A 22,998-nucleotide genomic window follows, 5' to 3' on the forward strand; every position below is an offset into this window, starting at 1 on the left:
TTGTCGAGCATTTTGTGAACTACTAAGAATTAAAAAGACACCAGAATAAATCGCTAAAGTACCACAATGAGAGATCATTAAATTGCCAATTTGTACTTCTTCTGCTTCTTCCCCTTTAAAAACAATGTAAAACTGTAGCCCAACCTCACGTAATCACTGCTGAACCCATGATGGTGATTCCAACACAAGGAAGTTACTTTGTCTCTGGGCCTGTGCACACAACACATAATTTAAAAATACTGGATATAAAACGTTAATCATTCATTATGAAAAGAAATCAATCTTAAATGTGGACTCAACCAAACCAGGCCAGGATCGTTGGAGGGGGGAAATGGACACTGAACAGAACCATTCCAAAAGTGATACATATCCAAACCATCCCCCAAATCAACTGAAACAAGTATTAAAACAATTTAATGACATAGATGGATTTCCTGCATACTAAAATAACAAAATATATAAAAGATTAAGCATTTTATTACTTTAAAAATTGCAGAAACAAGAAAAAAAAAACATTTAAGAAAAATGTAAAAACATGGATGAAATCTCAAAAAAACATTTTTAAGAAATGTAAAAACATGGATGAAATCTCCCCCCCAAATTTTTTTAAATGTGAAAACATGGATGAAATCTCAAAAAAAAACATTAAAAAAAAATGTAAAAACGGATGAAATCTCAAAAAAAAAACATTAAAAAAAAAAATGTAAAAACGGATGAAATCTCAAAAAACAACAACAATCAACCAGTGTAGGAATGACACCACATTACGACACCACAATCCTCATGGATTATCATTACAAACCCACAACAAAAGTAAAATGTCAAAATATGTCCTGATGGTAATCCGTAAGAAGATTGTGGTGTCGTAATGTGGTGTCATTCCGACCTTGTTTGTTTTTTGTTAGTTTTTTCATCCGTTTTTACATTTTTTTTTAAATGTTTTTTTTCTTGTTAGTATAATTTGGCCATAATAGCAGCGTGTTTCGTTAACGATGTCAAATAATTAAAATAAAAACTTTTTGTTGTTGTTGTTCAGAATGAAGGTGTGAGGCGAGATTTCGTGCTCCATTCGTGCTGTTCTACTTTTACTTGGCTTTCTCCCCGTTTTCTTGAAGTTTCCTTCTCTGACGTGTTTTTCGCGCCTTTATCTTTCTTCTTGTGTTTAAATTAGTTTTCTCCTTCTTCTTCATCGTGATGCGGGATGAAAGGTTGTCCTGTGGTTCCCGGTCACTTATTCTGTCTGGTAATGCTTTGTGATGCTCACGTGTGAAGGTTACAGTCTTTTCTTCATTTATTTTTTTGTTTATCCTCTTGTCTTTCTTTCAAACTTCGTTCTTTCTTGTGTTTGCTTTCTTCTATTTATTTTTTCTCTCCTTGTCTTTCTCTTCTTTCCTTCCTCTCCTTTTAAAATAAATGTGCAGTGTAGTCGGCGTCGCATTAACAGGCGGTGTAATTGCATATTTGCTTTTCGGAGCCATGATTACGCTACTTTAGTAATCTGTAATTGTAAAGTAGTAATTAAACATGAACTCGCATAGCCTATAGAATCTTTAATTGATTTGGAAGTTTGAAATTGAAAATACATTTATTAACCTCAGGAATGGAAATGTATTTAATAATTTTTTTTTTTAATTTTTTTTTTTTTTTACTTTTTCGGTTTGAAAATTATCTTTCTCATTTTTGCTCATCATTGATGGCTATTTTTATGTACCAGGTCTTCTTTTTTGTATCCACAGCATTTGAGTTGTATTGCAGCGAATAATTAATGTTGGCTGCCATTCTCCTTATTTATTTTATCATTTTGATATGTTTTACAACAAAGCTGAAGTAAAAATTTTAACGAGTTATCTGTACGGTGTAGATAATTCCGAACAAGATTTTTAAATTAAAAAAAAGGAAATCAAAATAATAAACGAGCTCACGGATCAAACGCCACACGAAGCAATTTGTTCCGAGAATGTGACGCAGTTAGTTGTGTGAAGGATTATTTATTTATTTATTTTTTGTCCCAGTCAGGCTTCGAATCCAAGAGAAGCTTGCGTGTGTTCTCAGGTAAGGTCCATTCACATTAAATTTTAGCAACAACTACATTTGTCTTTTGTAACTCCATAATATGACTGTACCATGTTTTTTTTTGAAGTAAAGTTTTGACCCTCAAGCTCGTGCGCCATCTAGATAAACAACACCACGTGTGTTTTGGGGTCTTTGTACACCACTGACTTGGAAAATATGTTCCGCTTTTGAGGGATGGCGCATAACCGTGGTTTCTGCCGTTGTTAAACAGTCCCCAGTTTAAGGGTCAGAGAGATTGCCAAGGAATGTGAGTGTAGAACAAGGAGTCAAAGGGAGTGAGGAGTGAGGAGTGGGGTGGGAGGGTGTGAAACAAGGAGTCAAAGGGAGTGAGGAGTGGGGTGGGAGGGTGTGAAACAAGGAGTCAAAGGGAGCGAGGAGTGGGGTGGGGGGGGAGTGTGGAACAAGGAGTCAAAGGGAGTGGGGTGGGGGAGTGTGGAACAAGGAGTCAAAGGGAGTGGGGTGGGGGGAGTGTGGAACAAGGAGTCAAAGGGAGTGGGGTGGGGGAGTGTGGAACAAGGAGTTAAAGGGAGCGAGGAGTGGGGTGGGGGAGTGTGGAACAAGGAGTCAAAGGGAGCGAGGAGTGGGGTGGGGGGGGAGTGTGGAACAAGGAGTCAAAGGGAGTGGGGTGGGGGAGTGTGGAACAAGGAGTCAAAGGGAGCGAGGAGTGGGGTGGGGGGGAGTGTGGAACAAGGAGTCAAAGGGAGTGAGGAGTGGGGTGGGGAAGTGTGGAATAAGGAATCAAATGTTGCCAGGAGTGGGGCGGTGGGAGTGTGGAACAAGGAGTCAAAGGGAGCGAGGAGTGGGGTGGGGGGAGTGTGGAACAAGGAGTCAAAGGGAGCGAGGAGTGGGGTGGGGGGAGTGTGGAACAAGAAGTCAAAGGGAGTGAGGAGTGGGGTGGGGGGATGTTGAGCAAGGGGTCATTCTGTGCCAACTCTCCTAAATTCCAAAAACCTCCCCAGGTCACCTCCTCAGATTTTGCTGGGAAAATGCTTAAATGTAGATCTATATGGCTCTACCCACCACGCAAAAGATTAGCTTTCAATTCCTCATAGTTTAAAAAATATCTATAATATTAAAAAAAATCATAGTTTATCTAGCCCTAAAAATGCCAAATGTGAAAAACGCATTTTTTTCCAAATTCAGTGGCTTATCATTTTATAATGGAGTCCTCTGGAAAGCTAATATTGCAAATATTTACTAATTGGCATACAAATTTTTCAATTATGACATCAGATAGCCTCTGGGATGTATATTTCTCACTCTATAGGAAGCTAAAACGAGATAAAATAAGGTGAAACTATAGGAGCCCTCCTGAAAATATGGAACAACTTAGAATTTTTTCCTCATAACACAGTGATTATAGGGTCATTATCTATCCATAGATACATGTTTGTTGGGATAATACAGTTAGGTGATGAATTTTAAAAGTTTTACCATAAGCCTTTGCCTCCGCGGGCTCTAAAATGGACCAATTTTGACCATGTGGCTCGGGGTTTAGGATCTTAATTTTTTTCTAAAGATTGCCTCATATAAGATGTATCTACTGACCGAATAATTTAATCTCACGCCCATGGCTTCATATTAAAATAAGTTTTTATTTACATGCACTTTTTTTATAATTATTCACTTTTTTCATATTCATGAGCTTATAAATCTGAAACTGGACACTAGCAAAGTGATACTGCAGATATTTATAAACTGGCATATGAAAGTTCAGGATCTGTTATCAGAATGCCTGATAAATGCATATGTTTCTATCTGTAGGAAGTTGAAAATGCCACTTTGACCAAAAATGGTGAATATGCAGGGGGCATTAACTGAGGTTATGTCACCACTTAGATTATTCTTCTCATAAATTAATAATTACAAGTACATTTTTTTATTAAAAAATAAATTCTTGCAAGAATTTGTTTGGATAATCCAAACATATACTTGGGTTTTAATTTAAAAAACATGTCCTACAGTTCTCTATTTGAAGTCATTAGGTATGACATACACCACTAGATGGAGTAATGGTCTGTCACAACACTAGGAGCAGCACAGTCAACCTGTCTGTCTGTTTGTTTGTTTGGAGAACAAAGGAGAGGAGGAAACAAAGGAAATGGATGCAGAAAAACCTGAGCCCAGTGGCACAAGTTTGACAAGTAGATGCACTGTTGGCACCAAATTAGACCAGGAGTGTCATAAGACCTATTATACAAGGAAGGTTGGGCTAAAACAAGTTGCTGCTTTGGAGAAGAAGTCACAAGAATTGATTTCATGGAGATCAGGAATTACTTTCAGTTCAGAAGACAGTATTTGCCTACATCATGATCAAATTCTTCTTTGTGACATCACAAGAAATCCAACAAAATGCAATGGAGTATGACCTTGAGAAGCGCTTCAGAGCAGCAACAACCATTGCTGGTACACGGTCACACCATGGTTTCCTGCCAATCTCCTCAACACGTCGGGTGATGAGAAGGGTTTCTTCTGATGCTTTATCATACACAGTATGCACAGGAGCGGAAACCACACAAGCTCATCTGTCCCAGTTATTAGTCCCAACCCTAACTGAACTGGATGTATACCAGGCTGGGAAATATATTGCTTGTGTTTATGACAGAAAATGGTACATTGGGAACATTGTCACAAGAAATAATGATGAAAATGATGTGTTTGTGAACGTCATGAAGCAAGGAAGGGGTAACACATTCTCATGGCCTCCAGAAAAAAGGAAAGATCAATGCTGGGTGTCATTGCTGGCGTTTAATCAAATCTGTTTCTGGTGTATGTTCCCCCTCCATCCCCTCCCTTACCTCAAATGGCCGCACTGCTGATTCCACACGTGATAAAGCTGAATGTCTAAACTCGGTGTTTGCAGCTAAATCTTGTGTCCTAAACCCATCACTATCTCTACCCACTTTACCCAGTCGCACCCAACTGTCCCTGGACTCTGTATCCTTTTCTCCTAACAAGGTGGAGAGCTTGCTTTCAAACCTCGAGTCAGATTCTGCAACCGGTCCAGACGGCATCAGCCCACGTGTCCTCAAAGCCTGCTCTTCTGCTCTTGCTCACCCTCTCTCTGTTCTATTCACCCTCTCATTTGCCCAAGGTCATCTGCCATCTGCTTGGAAATCTGCTAACATCACTGCCCTGCATAAAAAAGGTGCAAAAACAGATCCCTGTAACTACAGACCAATCAGCCTTCTCCCAATCATCAGCAAGGTGATGGAATCCATCATCGCTTCAGACATGAAATCCTTCCTCTTCTCCAATGGCTTGATTTCCAATCATCAATTTTGGTTTCAGACCAGGTCACTCTACCCTGGATATGCTGCTTCTGCTCTCCCATCAATGGATGGAGGTCCTCAATGCCAGACAGGAAATCCGAGCCGTATCCCTGGACATATCACGTGCTTTTGACACAGTCTGGCACCCTGCCCTACTCACCAAACTCTCTTCCCATGGTATTCAAGGCCATCTCCACTCATGGCTCGCAGACTTCCTCTCCTGTCGCAGTCAACGTGTGGCCCTAAATGGAGTTCTTTCATCCCCTCTTCCTGTGCAGGCTGGAGTTCCTCAAGGTAGCGTTCTGGGCCCTGTTCTTTTTCTGGTTTTCATCAATGATCTCTCGGACTCTCTGGAAAATCCTCTATTTCTCTTTGCTGACGACTCCACCCTCTGCCGTACCATCTGTCATCCCTCAGACCGGCAAGCAGCAGCTTCTTCGCTCACTGCAGATCTGGATAAAATCACAAACTGGTCCAACACGTGGAACATGTCTTTCAATCCAGACAAATCTCACACTCTCACTATGTCTCTTCGAAAGGACCGTTTACAAAACCCCCCCATCCACTTTCTCAACAATCCTCTGGAAGAAGTCTTTTCTTTCAAGCTTCTAGGTCTCACTATCTGCCATGACCTTTCCTGGGAAAGTCACATTTCCAACCTCGCCTCAAAAGCCAGTCGCCGACTGGGAATCCTCCGTCGTGCTAAGTCCTTCCTCGGCCCTCTTGAGCTCCTGACCACTTACAAAGCTTTTGTCCGTAGCCTGATGGAGTACTGCTCTCCCCTCTGTGCTGGTGCTCCTGCCTCCCACCTTTCTCGGCTTCACGTTGTCGAAACCAGGGCATTTAAGATCATCGGCATCTCCCGCAATGAAGCTGAGTCTTTGGGCCTCTCACTCAATCACCGCAGGTTGGTCGGTGGTCTTTCTGTCTTCTACCGACTCCTCTCCAGCCTTGCCCCCCCTGCTCTCTCTACGATTTGTCCCCACCACATTTTCACAGGGCGCTCAAGGTCCGCCAACAACCCCCTTCTGGTAAAACTACCAAAATCACGAATCACTGCTCATCTTCACTCTTTCATTCCTCTTTTTTCCCGCCTTTGGAATAAACTTCCTCACTCTATTCTTTCCCATTCTTCCCTCCAGGCTTTCAAAACAGCTGTTCACCACCACCTCTTATCTTCCCCCATCCAAATCCTCGATCTTTTCTACCCCCGATAATCCACCCAAGCCCACTTCCTTCATTTCTCCTGCTTTCCTTCCTGAAAGTCCCTGAAATGTCCATCTTCTCTTCGCCATGTTCCCCGTCCCATCCCCATCCCTCTCCCTTCCACAGTTCACCTAATGTGTCTGTTCCCTACTGTTTTGTCCCTTCCACTCCCGCCCCTCTTGTCTCATGCCTCCTTGCTGTGAGTTGTGTGTTAGCTCTCATACGAGCCTCGACCAAGGTATACAAAAAAAAAAATAATTACTCGACATTCTTTGTGTGGTTGAGGCCCCTGACATAAAATCTGGTGGACGTCAGTACCAACTGTCACAGCATGACTTTAAGCATGTTCAAGACCTGTTTTCTAAGATGTAAAATGCTGTGCATCTGAGTGCTAGATAATCATGATAATGAATGTCATAAAAGATGAAAGGTCATTAAAGAGTTTTCGAAGGTATAAAAATTACTAATATTCATTGTCTCTGTATATCTGTAAATAAAAAGCTGCTACTCAACTAATCAAATTTGTTCTAACTTATAATTTGCAATGACTTACGAAAGTAATCATTACCATCTATTTATGAATAAATAACATCCTTATCACTAATGTCTAATAAGAAGCATAATTTAGCCTCATGTGCACCCCTGCAAGTTCATCTTGTTTTGTACCAAGTGGGCCAAATTGCCATATTTGGCTTCCTAAAACTAGGAGTATGTGCTTTCTCGAGACATTCTGATGCCACAATCTAAAATTTTGTATACCAGTTTATAAAATTATGCAGTAACTCTTTCCTGGATAGTTCCATTGAAGATTTATAAACTTCTGAATATGAAAAAAAAGTGAATAATTATAAAAAAACGTGCATGTAAATAAAAATGTATTTTACTATGAAGCCATGGGCGTTAGATAAAATTATTCGGTCAGTAGACATCATATATGAGGCAATCTTTGGAAAAAAAAATGAAGATCCTAAACCCCTAGCCACATGGTCAAACCAGGGGACAAAATTGGTCCATTTTAGAGCCCTCGGAGGCAAGGGCTTATGTTAAAACTTTTATAATTCATCACCTAACTGTATTATCCCAGCAAAAATGTATATATGGATAGATAACGACCCTATAATCACTGTGTTATGAGGAAAAAAATTCTAAGTTGTTCCATATTTTCAGGAGGGCTCCTATAGTTTCACCTTATTTTGGCTCATTTTGGCCCAAAAGCCATTTTTAGCTTCCTATAGAGTGAGAAATATGCATCCCAGAAGCTATCTGATGCCATAATTGAAAGATTTGGATGCCAATTAGTAAATATTTGCAATATTAGCTTTCTAGAGGAGTCCATTATAAAATTATAAGCCACTGAAGTTGGAAAAAAAATGCGTTTTTCACATTTGGCATTTTTAGGGCCAAATTTCAAAGGTCTCTCGTGATAGATATTTTTTAAACTATGAGGAATTGAAAGCGAATCTTTTGCATGGTGGGTAGAGTCATATAGATCTACATTTAAGAATTTTTCCAGCAAAATCTGAGGAGGTGACCTGGGGACCCTTCGGTGAGTTGGCACGGAATGACCCCAAGGAGTCAAAAGGAGTGGTTGTGTGGAGGGTTGTGTTTTTTTTTTTTTTACACTTGCAGGATGGAGGTCTTTCAGTTGCCTGAGTGATTTTCCTAAAACAAGTATGAAAAGAGATTTAATTGACAACAAAAGGAAAAGCCATTAAAATGTTTCAAAAGGTCTTTCCCACCTAGTTCGTGTCCCAACAGGAACGGGTCTCCCGTATCTACCACCCCTGATGTTAACTCAGCCTGGGATTTCTTCCACATAATCTCTCTCTTCCCTCTCACATGCATAGATTCATCCCATCTCGTCTTCCATTTTCCTGCACCTCTACCCACCCATGATACACCGAATCCTGTGGTGAGGTGGTTGTTTTGAAACAACTTGCCTTTTCTTCCTGGAGGGCAACCTCAATGCTTTCCAAAAAGTCCGCAACAAGTATGTGTGTCCACTATCGGGAGAGCCAGAAAACATCTGTCCTATCTCAAGAATGAACTTTCAAACTTGTCTCCCTCCTCTAAAACCTGGTGGCACCTTGTCAAGTGCATCAGTGGAGAATGCTCACCTTCCAACCATTGTGTCTCTTCAAATGGCATCACAGCCGATTCCGCTCGTGAGTAGGCCGAACGCCTCAATTCTGTGTTTGCCTCAAAATCTTGTGTCCCAAACCCCTCACTCAAGGTACTCACCCTTCCCTGTCATATGCAACGACTCCTGTGTCTTTTGCACCTGAGAACATGGAGATCGTTCTTTCAACCCTCGACTATGACTCTGCTACCGGACGGCATCGGCTCACGTGTCCTTAAAAATCTGCCCTGCTGCTCTTCTACATCCCCCCCCCTACCATTTTTCACCCTGTCATTTGCGTGAGGTCATCTTCCATCTGCTTGGAAATCGGCCAACATCACCGCACCACATAAAAAGGTGAAAAAAAAATGGATCCACTCATCTCCAAGGCAGTGTTTGAAAATACTTAAATTATTTGCCAAGTAATACCTTGTAAATAAATACCTGAGGCTCAACATTGTCGAAGACTACCGTGTACAGCTGGGAAGACTGCAGCATAATGAATGGTACACGAGAGTTGGTATGAAAGTCATCACGCCATTTTAAAGCGTTTTTCCCTGAGCAGAGGTCAGCTTTTTACGGGCTCCAATCGTGGTATCCTGTCTTGTGGCAATGTTTTTATGGCCGGATGTCCTTCCTGATGCCAACCCTTTTTAGTCACCTTTGACACTCAAGGATTATTACCAGTATACTGGTGTTCATTTCACCGACCTCGGAAGGATGACAGGCTGAGTCAACCCCCCCCTGATGTTGATTCAGTGGCCAGCGGGGCTCGAACTCAGGATCCCAAGCCATCACCCTAACCACTAAGCCAACACCAGACGAGAGTTGGTATGAAAGTAATCCCTCTTATTCTTCGAGTTCATAACCAAAGCGTCGTCGGAAAGCTGCGCAAGATTGCAATGAAAGACTTTTATCTTGTCTGAAGAAAGGCTTGCCTGTTCATCCACTTCCAATGAGAGTGTGTGTTAGCTGTGTCCATGTATGAATTTGATCTAGTGAAGTATTTTTAAAAAAGCACACACACACACACACACACACACACACACACACACACACACACACACACACACACACACACACACACACACACACACACACACACACACACACACACACACACACACACACACACACACACACACACACACACACACACACCCACACACACACACACACACACACACACACACACACACACACACACACACACACACACACGCTTTACAACAAATCCTCTCCATTTAATTCCCAGAATGCATGTTTACTAACCAACCTCAATCCTTTATTCTGCTTTTTTTTATTTTTATGGGACCACCTTCCGGAGGATGTTCAATTACACTCGTCCCTCCCACTATCTCATGTCATCCCCATCCCTATCTACAATCTTTTCTATCCCCATTAACCCCACCTAACATAACTGATCCCTCTTAGTTGCAGGCTAATGTCTCTTCGCATCATCTTTCTTTCTCCTCCTCTTCCCTGCCCCCTACATTCTGGAACTCATAATTATCTTTCTCTTTGAGGAAAAAATAATTTCCAAATTTTATCCTTGATGAGGATTAAAATGAAGAAATCTATAAAGTCCTGTGTATTACTACTACCTAAGATATCCTAATCAATTGTACTGTTGATAGAGCCATTATCATTGTTAATCGTGTCGTTTGTTAGCAATATGCTGGGAACGGAGGTCATAGAGAATGGGTTGATTGGATCTGACCTGCCCCCTGCCTATGATGACCTTTACGAGGATCCGGAGGAGCTGCCCACACCTGAGTGAGTTGATTGATGAAGTGACAAATGTATTCCTGATGGTCTTGTTGGTTCTTATTTTTATTTTATTTTTTTATTTTATTTTCCCCCTCCCCTCAGCTTCTCTTAATTGAACTGATCATCAAGGGGGTTAAAGTTTTGACCTCTTGCTTCTTCAGCATCCTGAGTAAGGATGTAGCTGCCATAGACAGTGTTCAGAAAAGAGGGACTATATTTGATTCCAGGCCTTGCGAGACTGAGCTATGAGGAGCGGTTGAAGGAGACAAGACTTCATACTTCAGAAATTGGGCAAAGATGAGGTGATCTGTCAGTGATGTTTATGATAAGGAATAGTATCGATAAAATGTGTGCAGAAGAGTTTTTCAATCCAATGGACTCCAGGGGGCCACAGCCCGAGAGTACAAAACAGCAAAATTGGGACGGTAGTCAGGGAAGGGGCTCTTTTATTCAGAGTACTTGTAGCCTGGTGTTGGCTCAGTGGTTAGGGTGGCGGCTTGGGATCCTGGGGTCCTGATTTCATGCCCCATTGGCCGCTGAATTAATATACCAGGGGGTTGAATCAGCCTGTCATCCTTCTGAGGTCGGAAAAATGAGTATAAGTGTGTGCTGGTAGAGGGGCACTGCATCAGTGACAGTCACACTTCCAAGAAATGATAGCTACCCCAGCAGCGCAGCTGCCATATTGCAAGAAGAAGAAGAAGATTCAGAGTACTTGACTCAAGTGATGGAATTCTCTCCTTGGAAAGGTAGTGACAGCAGAAACATAATATCAGTTTAAATTTGAGTTGGATCGGGGATACAGGGGTACATCGACATTTGTCGTACTGGTAGGTAGCTTAGGTATTTATGGGCGATTGTGATGTCCGTGGAAGGGTCTCGTCAAATGTGCTGTTGATTTCTCCACCCTACCTACAATCCCCTGCTTCTACCCCTCTCACCACCCAAAAAAATCAATTAATAACCTTGGTGGTGATCCTGTGTTTTCCCCCATGGTCCAAATGGCCTCCTGCATCCAAGAAATGCCCACTTTAACCTTATTTTTTGCTCCCATTGTTTCAAGTCAATTTATTTTTGTTTGGAAACTTTTTTTATTTTTATTTTTACATTATTTTGTTGTTCTGTCAGTCATATGATTGAGGTTTGGGAGTAAGAAAAAATAAAAATACAAAATAACTTCATTTTCCTTGCTCTTTGTAACTAACAATAGGCATTGTGTTGTTTTGCTGCTGATTCTTCAGCGGACGCTTTTGAAAGTGGTTGTGGTTTCCGTGACCTTCGCTAACTCAGCTCTTGCATTGCAATAAAAATGGAAGTGCATTGTGAAAGCATTACGTCAAGTCTCGTTTTTTTTCCCAACGGGACAACTGTGATTTTGTCACACAGCTTTCACCGGGAAATAAAATGGTTAACCATTTTAAATGGTTAAAATGAATCGGTGTTTTTAACTTGGTTCCCCCATCGACTCAACCCCACCCTCTTTCCTCTCCTCCGAAAAATATCTTTGTGAACCTGAGCTTAGATTTAAAATATATATCTTGATAAATTGTAACGTCTGAGAATAGCTCTTGGTTAGCCTCACCCATTCCTGAAGGGATGGGAGAGGTGTGCGTACGTGCGTCAGTCAATCAGTCACAGTCTCTCTTTGTATTCCCAGATCTACTTTAATATATACAATAGATCTGTTCATTCCCAGATCTGATGTAATTCCCTCATGAGGCTTTGTATTGTTGCTCGGTCTTGTTTTCTCGCTTCATGTCAACGATTTAGGAATTGAAGGATAAATGCAATGTTCAGGTAGATTTATTTACACCTCTTTAGCAGTTTTTTCAAAACGCATCTTCCTTAACCATTCACCTGGTGTTGGCTTAGCGGTGAAAGTGGCTGGCTTGGGAACCAAGAGGTCCTGAGTTTGAGCCCCTGTCGACCGTTGAATTAACACCTGGTGGGGTTGACTCAGCCTGTCATCCTTCCAAGGTCGGTGACATGAGCATCAGTGTACTGGGGTAATAACCATTTAGGGTAACCTGCGTCGGAGTGGCGACCCGCCCAGGACTCTACCCCCTTGCCAATGAAACTGCCTCGGCAGCCCGATGCACCTTTATTTCCTGAAAGGAATGGTATTATTATTAATTGACCATTAAGTCAAGCAAGTATAATCCTTACTTGACCATGAAGTTCAGCGAGTTCATGTCTCGGTTCTCTGTCTGTTCACTGTTTCGTCTCTCTCTGTTCGCTGTCTCATCTTTGTTCTCTTTGTTGTGTTATTTATGTGATTTAAACTTTAAAAAAAATTGACTTGTTGAAAGACATGGCAAAATTGGGGACCAGTTGGGTAGCTGTTCCAACCAGATTGAAAGGTTAGATGTATTTGTACTGTAATGGAATTGCAAAGGGTAATAACCACATCTTTGCCATATTTTTGAACACATCATTACTGCTCCTAATTGCCCTCTGAATCACCCTTCCAAAATTTTATCATTGTTTCGACATTAGGGTCAAGGACCTCCTTATCGAGAAGAGCGATCATATTATGTATGAGCCCGTAGAAGTAAAATCGAACACCAAATTGAGTCGAGATGCACTAAAATTACCAAAGTAATCTTTCAAGGTCAGTTCACCTTTGGTGTTCATGGTTGTTTCAAGTAAAACTATCATGGTTCGGCTCGCTACGCTCGCCTCTCTCCACGTCGATGCAGAGATTGATGTCACAGATTTGCTGTGTTGGCATGATTTACACCATCATAATACAAACATTTCTTTCCTACAAATTTATTTGTAATATTGGTGATATTGTTGTGGGCCGGGGGTCGGTGGCAAGGAACGACCGCAAGACGGAGCAATAGGGCCGTCTCCCACCGAACACCCGGAATTAAAAGGTCGTCACTCCGGAGTCGACGGGTCACTTAAAGGACCGTGGTCACCAATATTTTGACGGCGTGAGGTAGGGTCCACTTGTCTATTCCAATTTACCTAAGTACTCACGCCGTCTCGCTACTGGGGAAGCCACACCCTCGGCCGACTCTGTCCGAACCGAGTCGCATGTACCGACTCGGGTCCGGTGTAACCGAGCGGGAGTTACCAGAGCCGCGCCGGTCCCAATGACAACATACGGCCCAAACGGCCTCACTATTTCTCAAGCCCGCACCATGCTGGGCCATTGGTAGAAACAACAGGCAACAACCTGGTACATTTAACAATTGGGGTTTATTTTTAATGGGCAGGGGAGGGGGTGACAAACAGCAGAGTTATCCGATAAAAGAAATGCAATTTACAATGAACACAGGCACTTAACAGTCTCTACTTACAGGACGGGCACCACAGACACACACACACACACACACACACACACACACACACACACACACACACACACACACACACCCAAAATAAATGGGGCTGGTTGGCCTTTATTTGACCCTTCAGCTCGGGAGGGAAGGTGAGCTGAGGGTAAGAGTTCGGTCGGGCACCTTTCCTCCTCGTGCGGTCTGGTCAAGACGAGCTGGTTCGGGGGGGGAACTCGCACCCACACCTTCGTCGCCGCACCAAGCACCAGGGACCGGGAATGACGCAACGGACGCCAGCCAGCACGAGAACGGATGAGACGAGACGATCCCAGCAGGCAAAACAAGGCGATGAGGCTTCTTCTTTTTGCCAGCCGGATCGCCCCCATTATTATTCATTCCTCACGTGAGGTGGGAGGGGTCCGTCCTGAGATAACTCGCCTCCTCATTGGACGGGGGCGTCAGAGCGTCTCGGTGGCCTGCCCCCCCCCCCCGAAGAGGCTCTGTAGTTTCAATTTTTGCATATGTACTGCCGAAGCGAGTACTGGTATTCTGGCTTCCCATTGGCTGGAGGAAACGCTCCATGCCCTTCTTCTGAGCGGAGCCTTGATCTGAGGTGATGGAGGCTCTGCCCATGCCTTCAGCCAAAAACATGTGGGCAATGGAGTCGATGGTACGAAGAAGTGAAAGGATTTGATGTATAAAACTAACTAGAAAATAACTCGCAGCGCACTCATGAAATTCCTGTTAGACACAGGGGATGGATTCTAACTATACACATATACTTAACGAAATAACTAAACTTTGGGACTGTTGACTGTCTGTGTGGAAGAGGCTTCCAAATCCGGAACAATATTATATTGATTTGAAATTTCATTTGTGATACAAGAAGATCCAAGTGGTTTAAATGGTCAATGGTCTCAGCTGTCTAATCTGCCTGGAGAGTTTTTAAGGGGTCAAAATTGTGTCAAGGTCGAAGGGGTCTTTGGGGCTTTTTTGAATCAATGGGGTCTTTTGAGACTTTTGTGTCTTATGGGTCTTCAGGGTCTTTTGGATATTTTGGGGTCTTTGGGGCTTTTGGGTCCTCAGGGTATTTTTGGTCTTTGGGGTTTTCATGGTCATTTTGGTTCTTCGATGACTTTTGGGTGTTTTGGGGTCTTTTAGGTCTGGGGGAGGGGTCTTGGAGTTATTTGGGGTCTTTAGGGTATTTCAGGATCTTGGGGGTCTTTGGGGATTTTGGGTCCTTAGGGTCATTTTGGTCTTTGGGGTCTTCAGGGTCTTTTTGGTTCTTTGCTTTTGGGTCTTTTGGGTCTTTCGGGTCTTTAAGGTCGGGGGGTGGGGAGGGGGGTTCTTAGAGGACTTCGGCTTCTTGGGGGGTCTTTTGGGTATTTTGGGATCTTGGGGGTCTTTTGCATCTTAAGAGTCCTCAGGGTGTTCAAGGGTCTTCAAAGGTCTTGGTGGTTTCAGCAATTTTAAGGGTCGAAAGGTACATTCCAATAGTACGTAAATAACGGACAGACGGACAGATTCACGCCGAGACTGAGCTCTTTTGAAGATGTTTGAGCCTGAAACTGAACTTTATTCAATGGAGCTGAATGTATTTCTCAATGAGAACCAGGACTTACTCCCTTGCTCAGAATGTGATTATCTTGTTGGATAGCTCTGTTTGCTTCTCAGCAGCTTGTATTGCTGGTGGAAGGAGTGGGAGGGTTGTGAAGGGTATAAATCGAGGAAAAGGGATGATAGTGGAATGAGGTGGAAGACTAAAAATTCTGCAATTATTGTATACAATTCTACATAATGTTTCTGGTTCTTCAATACCTTGTGTGGTCACATTGCTGTTTCTCAAAAACACGTGATCAAAGTCAGATGTTGAACTGAAAATTGGGGGAATTCAGGCTCTGATTTGTTTTGGTAACAGTGTAGCTTTCATCTATAACCATGCGGGATGTCTGTCCGAAGATTACTTGACTTGTTTGTGGGTGTGGTAGTGTTGGTGAAAATGGAAGGATGCGAGCGTTCTACATCTGTGCTGTTTGCTTATTGGTGCGTCATCTTTGTTTAACGGCAGAGACCTGTCGGAGATGCTCAAGGAAGGCACAAAGGATTCTCACACAAAGGCTGAAAATACTCCCTTTGTGAAGGACTTCCTTCGAGGCAACATAAAACGGAAGGTTTTTGAGGTGAGGCCTTTTTAACCTTAATAGGTCTGTTGGATTTTGTTGTTTTGGTTTCTCCAAAAGGCTTGTTCTTGCGCTTCATTGTTCTTCCTTGAGCTGAACTCTTTGGGTGTCTCGAGACACTGAAAGTCAGGATAATTACTTCTCAAAACTAGAAGGGCACTTGGTAGAGCGCATACCTCCGCCATGTAATGACTGATCCATGAGAACTCATCGGGCCCAATACATTTTTGAAATATCATGCTTCCCTTCCCTTCATGTGCAGCCTTTATGGCTGCTGGTTGCATCATTCGTTAGGGGCGCAGCTATGCCGCTGATGCAGTGCGCCTATTACCAGTATACTGGTGCTTATTTCGCTGACCTCAGAAGGATGGCAGGCTGAGTCAACCCCCTGGTGTTAATTCAGTGGGAAACAGGGCTCAAACTCAGGACCCTAGGATCCCAAGCCACTACCCTAACCGCTCAGCCAACACCAGGCTTCTAATGTCATGCTATACAGTACGATATCGTTTTTGGCCCAATCTCTCAGCGGTGAGGAATAACTTTGTAAATTAAATAATTCCTCGTATCCAGATCCGTAATCGGATCTTCACCAGAATCGAATCAATTCGTCCTTGTCATGCACCCAACGTGTCCACCAAGTTTCGTTCGAATCTGTCCACAACTTTTTGAGATATTGTGCTATATATCGGTTTAGCCCCATCTCTCAATAGTGAAGAATCACTTAAAATTATCAGATCCCAATCTGGATTTGAATCTTCACCAAAATTGAATATATTCTTCCTTGTTACACACCCAACATGTCCACCAAGTTTCATCCAAATCCATCAAAAACCTTTTCAGATATAGTGCTATATATCATTTTTGACCCAATTTCTCGATGGTGAAGAATCATTTCACCACATTACATTAGCTGGATCTGGATCCAGATGTTCACCAAAATCGAATCGGTTCATCCTTGTCACACACTGAACCTGTCCACAAAATTTCATCCATTCAATATAACATTTAATTGAAATTATATTGTTCCTCAATCTTAAACTGACATTTGTGGACGGATGGGCGGACAGACAAAAGTGAACCTATTGCTTAACCCCCTCTTTTCGCTTCACGCGCGCAGGATATTGGTAGACTATGAACAAATCAACACAGTACATGGGATTTTATCCTGGAATTCCAGGAATCGGGAGCGAAGTGCGCTGATGGGAACACAAAAATAGGCCATCCCATACATTTTATGATCAGCTTTGGGTATTAAATCATCCATTGATCCACTAAATTAAATGTGACATTTCAGAATAGAGTTCTTACATAGTCATATTGCTTTTATTTTCCTCTTCCTCTTATTGTATCCTCAGTTGGTGACAGTTGCTATCTATCATGTGTACTCTGCTATGGAAGAAGAGTTGGACAAGCACCAAGACCATCCGGCCCTGGCTCCTCTCTACTTCCCTGCCGAGCTGCGTCGCAAGAACGCCCTTGAGCAGGATCTAGCTTTCCTGCTGGGATCAGAATGGCGTCAGCACTCGGACACAGCACCGTCACAGGCAACACAACGTTATGTGGAGCGGATCCACGCCATCGGTCGAACGGAGCCGGCTCTGCTGGTGGCCCACGCGTATACCCGCTATCTTGGGGATCTTTCCGGGGGCCAGGTGTTGAAGAAGGTAGTACAGAGGGTCCTCAAGCTCCCCGCCTCAGGTGAAGGTGTCGAGTTCTTCTCTTTTCCACAGATCTCGAGTCATGCCGGTTTCAAGCAGCTGTACCGGTCACGCCTCAACGCCACTGATCTGGACAAAGAGATGTGCGAACGCATCGTAGAGGAGGCCAACCGAGTGTTCAACCTCAACATAGAGGTGTGTTAAATGCTTTGGTTGTATGAAGATGTTTGCTTTGGTTGGGATTTGAGTGGGAAACTGATTACATAAATATTTAAATGCAGTTGAATGACACATTTCAATGCTCTTGATTTAAGCATTTTACATGCACATCATCGGTATTGTTTTTTTTCCTAAACCTGCCTCGAACAAATTTGTATGTATACTTTTATTGGGCCAGGCCTTGAATATTTTTTTCAATTCTATGCTGTTATTCCTCAAGATCAACATGCGGTTTACCCTTTATGAAGCACGCTGTATCCAAATTGGGATGGAATTGATGTAAAAAACATTGAAAGTCCGTTAAACGTTTTTGTACATTTGGTCAGCAAAATGTTGAGTGATTTGTCGATTGTGTAACAGTCGACATGGACCCATTCATAATAGTTGATGGCAAATACGTTCATCTCATGGAAATTGAGCTCTCGCTTTTGAGCTGTGAAGTCGGAATTTGTTTCCTGGCCTGACCACGTACTGTCGGACCGGCGTTTCGCGGGCAGGACCTCGAAGCAAAAGGTGCCCTGTTCCTTGGATGCTAAACTGGGTGTCCCGTTGATCTGCCGTCTTGCATTGTTAAAGATCCCACGTGGCAAAGACCATGCATTGGATTTGGAAGATCAAAGCATATTAAAAATCCAAACCAAATAAACATCCTAACTCGGTTGTGAAACCTTTCCTCCATGGTATTTTCAAAGTTGGTTTTGAATTATCGATTTTGTTTTCATCATTGTCATTGCTCACCAGTTGTTTGAAGAGTTTGAGGAGATTATGAAAGCGCTGCCAGCCGAGGAAAACGTGGCCGGAGTCCCATTGCACGATGGAAAAGGTGACGTCTCCAAATGCCCATACTACATGGGACAAGGTATGTTGAGCAGTAATTTAACGAGCTGACGTACCCATGTACCACGGGTACCCATAAACACCATAAATTGTTTTTCGGCCATATAACGATGTTCTGTGATAATTGCATGAATAAATTGGTTTCAAATTGAATTATTTGTGTGCACATATATCTTTACAACTGAATTCCAGCTTCAGTTTCCCATCCACCTCTAGAGACACGCACACGCACACGCACACGCACACGCACACACACACACACACACACACACACACACACCTCCATTGGGCACTATTTCGGCTCCATACATACATCCATACTTTCATAGGCAATAGCTGCATTACAGTACATTCTAAAGGGTCTACAAGGTCTAAAATGGTCTAAGGCATCTTAAGTTGTCTAAGGATTCAAAAGGATCAAGGGGTCTAAGCAGTCTAAAGGGTGTGCAAGTCCCAGGGGTCCAAAGGGTGTCTCGTGGCAAAAGGGGTCTCGGTGTCTTAAAATGTCAAAGGATCCATGGGGTGTTTAAGGTTTATCATGTTTATGGGGTCTAAAATGGATGTTCCATTCGTAGTGAGGGTTATAAAGGGTTTGAAAGGGTTGAAATTGTTTTTGGAATCTAAAATGTCGAAAGGTTTAAAAGGTATGTTCCAATCGTATGTAATTAATAGACTGGAGTTTTGGTTACATACATCTCCACATTCGCAATTGCTGCATTATAGTGAGATAAATGGGTTAACAAATGCACAACGTTGCTAAATTTACAAGGAAGCATCTATTTCAGTAAGCAATTAGAAAGAGCAATCAAAGCTTGCAGACCCTCTCCAGGATGTGTTTTGTCTGCCGGTGTGTGGACTATGCATTGGCGATGTAGGTTTATGTTCATGCAGCAGACAAACAGACCTTTTCAGGTTACTTGTATGGATTTGCGTTCTAATCTTACCTCCTCTATATTCATACACGTATTCTAATATGTACTTTAGCGAAAAAATAAATAAATAAAAACGCGTTCCTAATAGCACGTACTTTGTGAACTTGCTCACATTCTTAAGAGTACGTCCTTTATAGATGTACTCGCATTGTAGTCGTACGTACTTTATAGATGTACTTGCATTCTAATTGTGCATACTTTATCGAGGTACCAAAAAAAACAGATGAGTTGTACTGGCTGCCACCAGGTGATATTTGTGGCCTACGTTAGCAAATCATGTGCAGATACAGACAGGCAGCCAAATGAACAAACCGAAATGCAATACCCTCTGGCGAAGGTACAAACAAATCTGTAGAAGTTTGGGTTTGATGCAACAACTAAGTGGTGTAGTGGGTGCAATGAGCATTTGTACATTCGGTGTTCTAATGCACGATGTCATCGTACACATCATCGCCTGCTGCATGATTCGATGCAAGGCGTCGGTTTTGAGAGTCAATAATCAACCCTCGTACAGTTGTACTGTTGGACTTGTTTGCGATCAGTTGCTTTGAAGAAATGAGTAATTTTTCGAGTTGGGCAGGTGCTCAAGCTGGGGTGGCATTTACACCCTGCATGGTAAAGTGCAAAGGTTACCTGCTGAGGTTTGTGATGTTCTTCGCACACAGGTGCCTCCAGTTCTTCGACGATTTGTCCTCTGCATTCACTGGAAGTACTGCTGAGACACCCAGCAGTCATCCTTGTGGTTGCTGTTGCTGCTGTACTTGCCTCCTTTTCCATCATTGGCTTCTTTCGCTAGGCCCGTGCTCGCGCACATTTCCACATATCGTAGGTTGTTGGTTTTTCCATTTGACTTGAAATGTTATCCTTTAGTTTCAGCACAACGGTGTAAGTGGGATGCACATTCGGAATTCTTTAAGGGCATGTCGCTGGTTCTTGTATCCATTTTTATTTAATTCCATCTGTGCAATGGAAAAGCCCCATTCTCGCAAGTATGTCGCATTGTTGATAACAATAGCTCGTCGTCTTTCTCTGACCAACCCCCACCCCCCAAATCATCATCGTAGGGGTTGTCCACACATTCTGTATGTAAATATTTGACAGCTCCACTCTCATCTCCCTTTGCCCCACACATCCCAACTCCCTTACTTTGCTCCCTTTCCTCCTCAGCCTAACCTTCCCTTTTGTTCTTATTATCTTCCCTCTTCTCTCTTCATTTCCTCACTTTCACACGCAGGCATTATTACCAAAAGTATTGGAGCAGTCCTCCAAAACTTGAAATTAATCCTGCTAACTTGTACGTGCATATATTCCTGCACTGCCAAGCGAGCAGCAAGTGAAGATGTCTGTGACATTTTGAACAATGCTGCATTCACTGGCTTTGGTGTAATACTCTGGTACGGTGTGGCTTTTTAATTATACCAGCATGACCCTTCCTTGCTGCTCTGTTCGGAAACGCTTCAAGGACAACAACTTTGTAACTCTTTGGTGACCTGCCCAAAGCTTCCGACACAATTGAACCGCTCCGAGACGTCTTGGGAAGATTCAGACTCGAGAGAACATGAGCCACCACTAAACTTTCACTGTAAAGGAAGAATGCGAATATTGCACAGAATACCAACCAACATTTGGTACAAAGTGTTAGTTGCAGTCGAACCTTATTGAAGATTAAATAAACGACTAACTTAATCGGTTTCGTCCTGCAAATCTCATACTCCGTGAAGGAATCACAGGTTATCCACTACAAGTCGTTAACGTTTTTGTGGTTGAGAACGAGCTCTGAACAGATCAACACCGCTGCAGGATGCTGTCGGTTAGGGTAGGAATTTGGCCAGGTTACTGGCATGCAATGGCTTATCAGCTGGGTTAGCGTTGGAGACATTCGGGAATCCAAACGACTCAAAAGGTGAGTGCACTACCTACCTTTGATCTATCCTGCCAGCCCACGCAACCTGTTCACCATGCACATTTCCTTGCTTCCCCAATACTTTTGGTAATACAGTATGCATCATCCCTTGTTCCACGTTTCAAACCACAGCGACGTTTGTGCAGGAGACTCCTCGACCAAGTATATGGTTTTGTTTGATGGTTATCAGTTTTGTTAATAATTTTTTTTTTTTGTTTAATGAAGCCATATTTGCAAGTTTAATATATGTTTTGACACAACAGCTATGTTTAGCTATACATAGGAATGCCAAATTGGCTAACATGGGTGCCGTTTTGTCACATGAGTATGTTGTTCTGACACGCCACCCACTTTTAACTTTCGTCAGAGTTTAGCAAGTTTTAGTCTTGTCCCAACGATTTTTCTTTGACGACGATTGGATGCTCGGAGCTCGTGCCGTTACAAATGCAACTGACACTTCCAGGTACGCACCAGACATGCTCTGGGGCTCTTATTGTGAACACGGGTTGCAATTGTCTGGCACCAGACGGTAGCGAAGCATCTCTGGTAGTTCGCAAAACCAAGTTGGAACAAACCGTGAGCACAGTGCGCTTGCTGCACAGGTGGATTTCTTTCCTTTGCTTTGTGGATCCTCGTTGCTGGCTGGCTTCGTGTACCTCGTCAAATCGACGACCTCGGCAGAAATGCCCTGTTGCCCGATGCCTTGCTTTGGGATATGGTGTTTTGTTTTGCTTTCATTGTTATTGTCTTCAAAGGCAAGGTGCGTAGAAACATTTGCAGTTTTAAACTTGTTTGAAAGGTATTGCAGCATTTTTGCATTGTTTCTTTTTTTTGGCATTAAATGTTTTGATGACTTGAGTAACCCATTAGGACCACAATGTGCACCTCTCAAGTTTGTTTTCATGTTGCAGGCATGTATCTGGATGAAGGCTTTGAAAAATAATAAAAACCCCTCATCCTCACCTGCACATTTATATTTTTACGAGCTCTGATGTTTCCTAACATGGCCCCTGTCCAGGTATTAATGGAATACATAAACTTTCTCAAGTGGTACACTCTTGTATGAATTGGTGTTCTTGGCTTTTCAGGTAGTTTTGTGGGATCTTGCGATTCGTCCTGTCGTTCATGTCCACCGATTTGTTTCACAGTTACTGTGAGATGACAAAGTGAAACGCACACTTGATTAAAAAGACTTCCTCTGATTTCTCGTGAGATCTGATGAGGTTCTTATCACATCTCCATGAGAAATTAGTTTTTGTAAGGGAAAGTCTGTCTGGCTGCATTTTAGCCATATGGTCTCCAATGTGAGGGTCAGCTCATCAAAGGTAATGATCCAGACATCCTCCAGTGTGTTACACTGCCCCCAAGTTTGAATATAGTTTCCAGAAAATGCCGTTAAAGTTTGAGATGAAGGAAGGAAATGAATAAGAACTGTTGGATGGCTGCCCACTTGGTCAATTGCAGCGAAGACGAGGGGAATGCAGGGAATGCGGCAGAACTCTTAAAGGCGCACTCTAGGTTATGTTCACCAATATCCAATAC

At 42.8% G+C, this 22,998-nt stretch overlaps 1 protein-coding gene across 2 annotated transcripts; it reads left to right on the plus strand.

Annotated features, from left to right (window-relative positions):
* Positions 1-1,894: 1,894 nt before the first annotated feature.
* On the plus strand, positions 1,895-22,418 carry LOC147009614 (heme oxygenase 2-like). Of its 2 annotated transcripts, XM_085862653.1 has the most exons (7): positions 1,934-2,052; positions 10,342-10,446; positions 10,543-10,742; positions 15,796-15,907; positions 17,263-17,760; positions 18,526-18,643; positions 20,219-22,418. In XM_085862653.1, exons 3-7 carry the CDS (start codon positions 10,738-10,740, stop codon positions 20,347-20,349), a joined length of 864 nt encoding a protein of 287 aa, XP_085718779.1. In that variant the 5' UTR covers positions 1,934-2,052; positions 10,342-10,446; positions 10,543-10,737; the 3' UTR covers positions 20,350-22,418. The 2 variants fall into 2 exon arrangements, with proteins under 2 accessions (XP_085718778.1, XP_085718779.1); XM_085862652.1 differs by lacking the exon at positions 10,543-10,742 and having other exon boundaries at positions 1,895-2,052.
* Positions 22,419-22,998: the final 580 nt, after the last annotated feature.

The sequence above is a fragment of the Eptatretus burgeri genome, chromosome 17 (genome assembly GCF_056783735.1).
Source record: "Eptatretus burgeri isolate ZD-2024b chromosome 17, Ebu_testis_v1, whole genome shotgun sequence".
Taxonomy (NCBI): domain Eukaryota; kingdom Metazoa; phylum Chordata; class Myxini; order Myxiniformes; family Myxinidae; genus Eptatretus; species Eptatretus burgeri.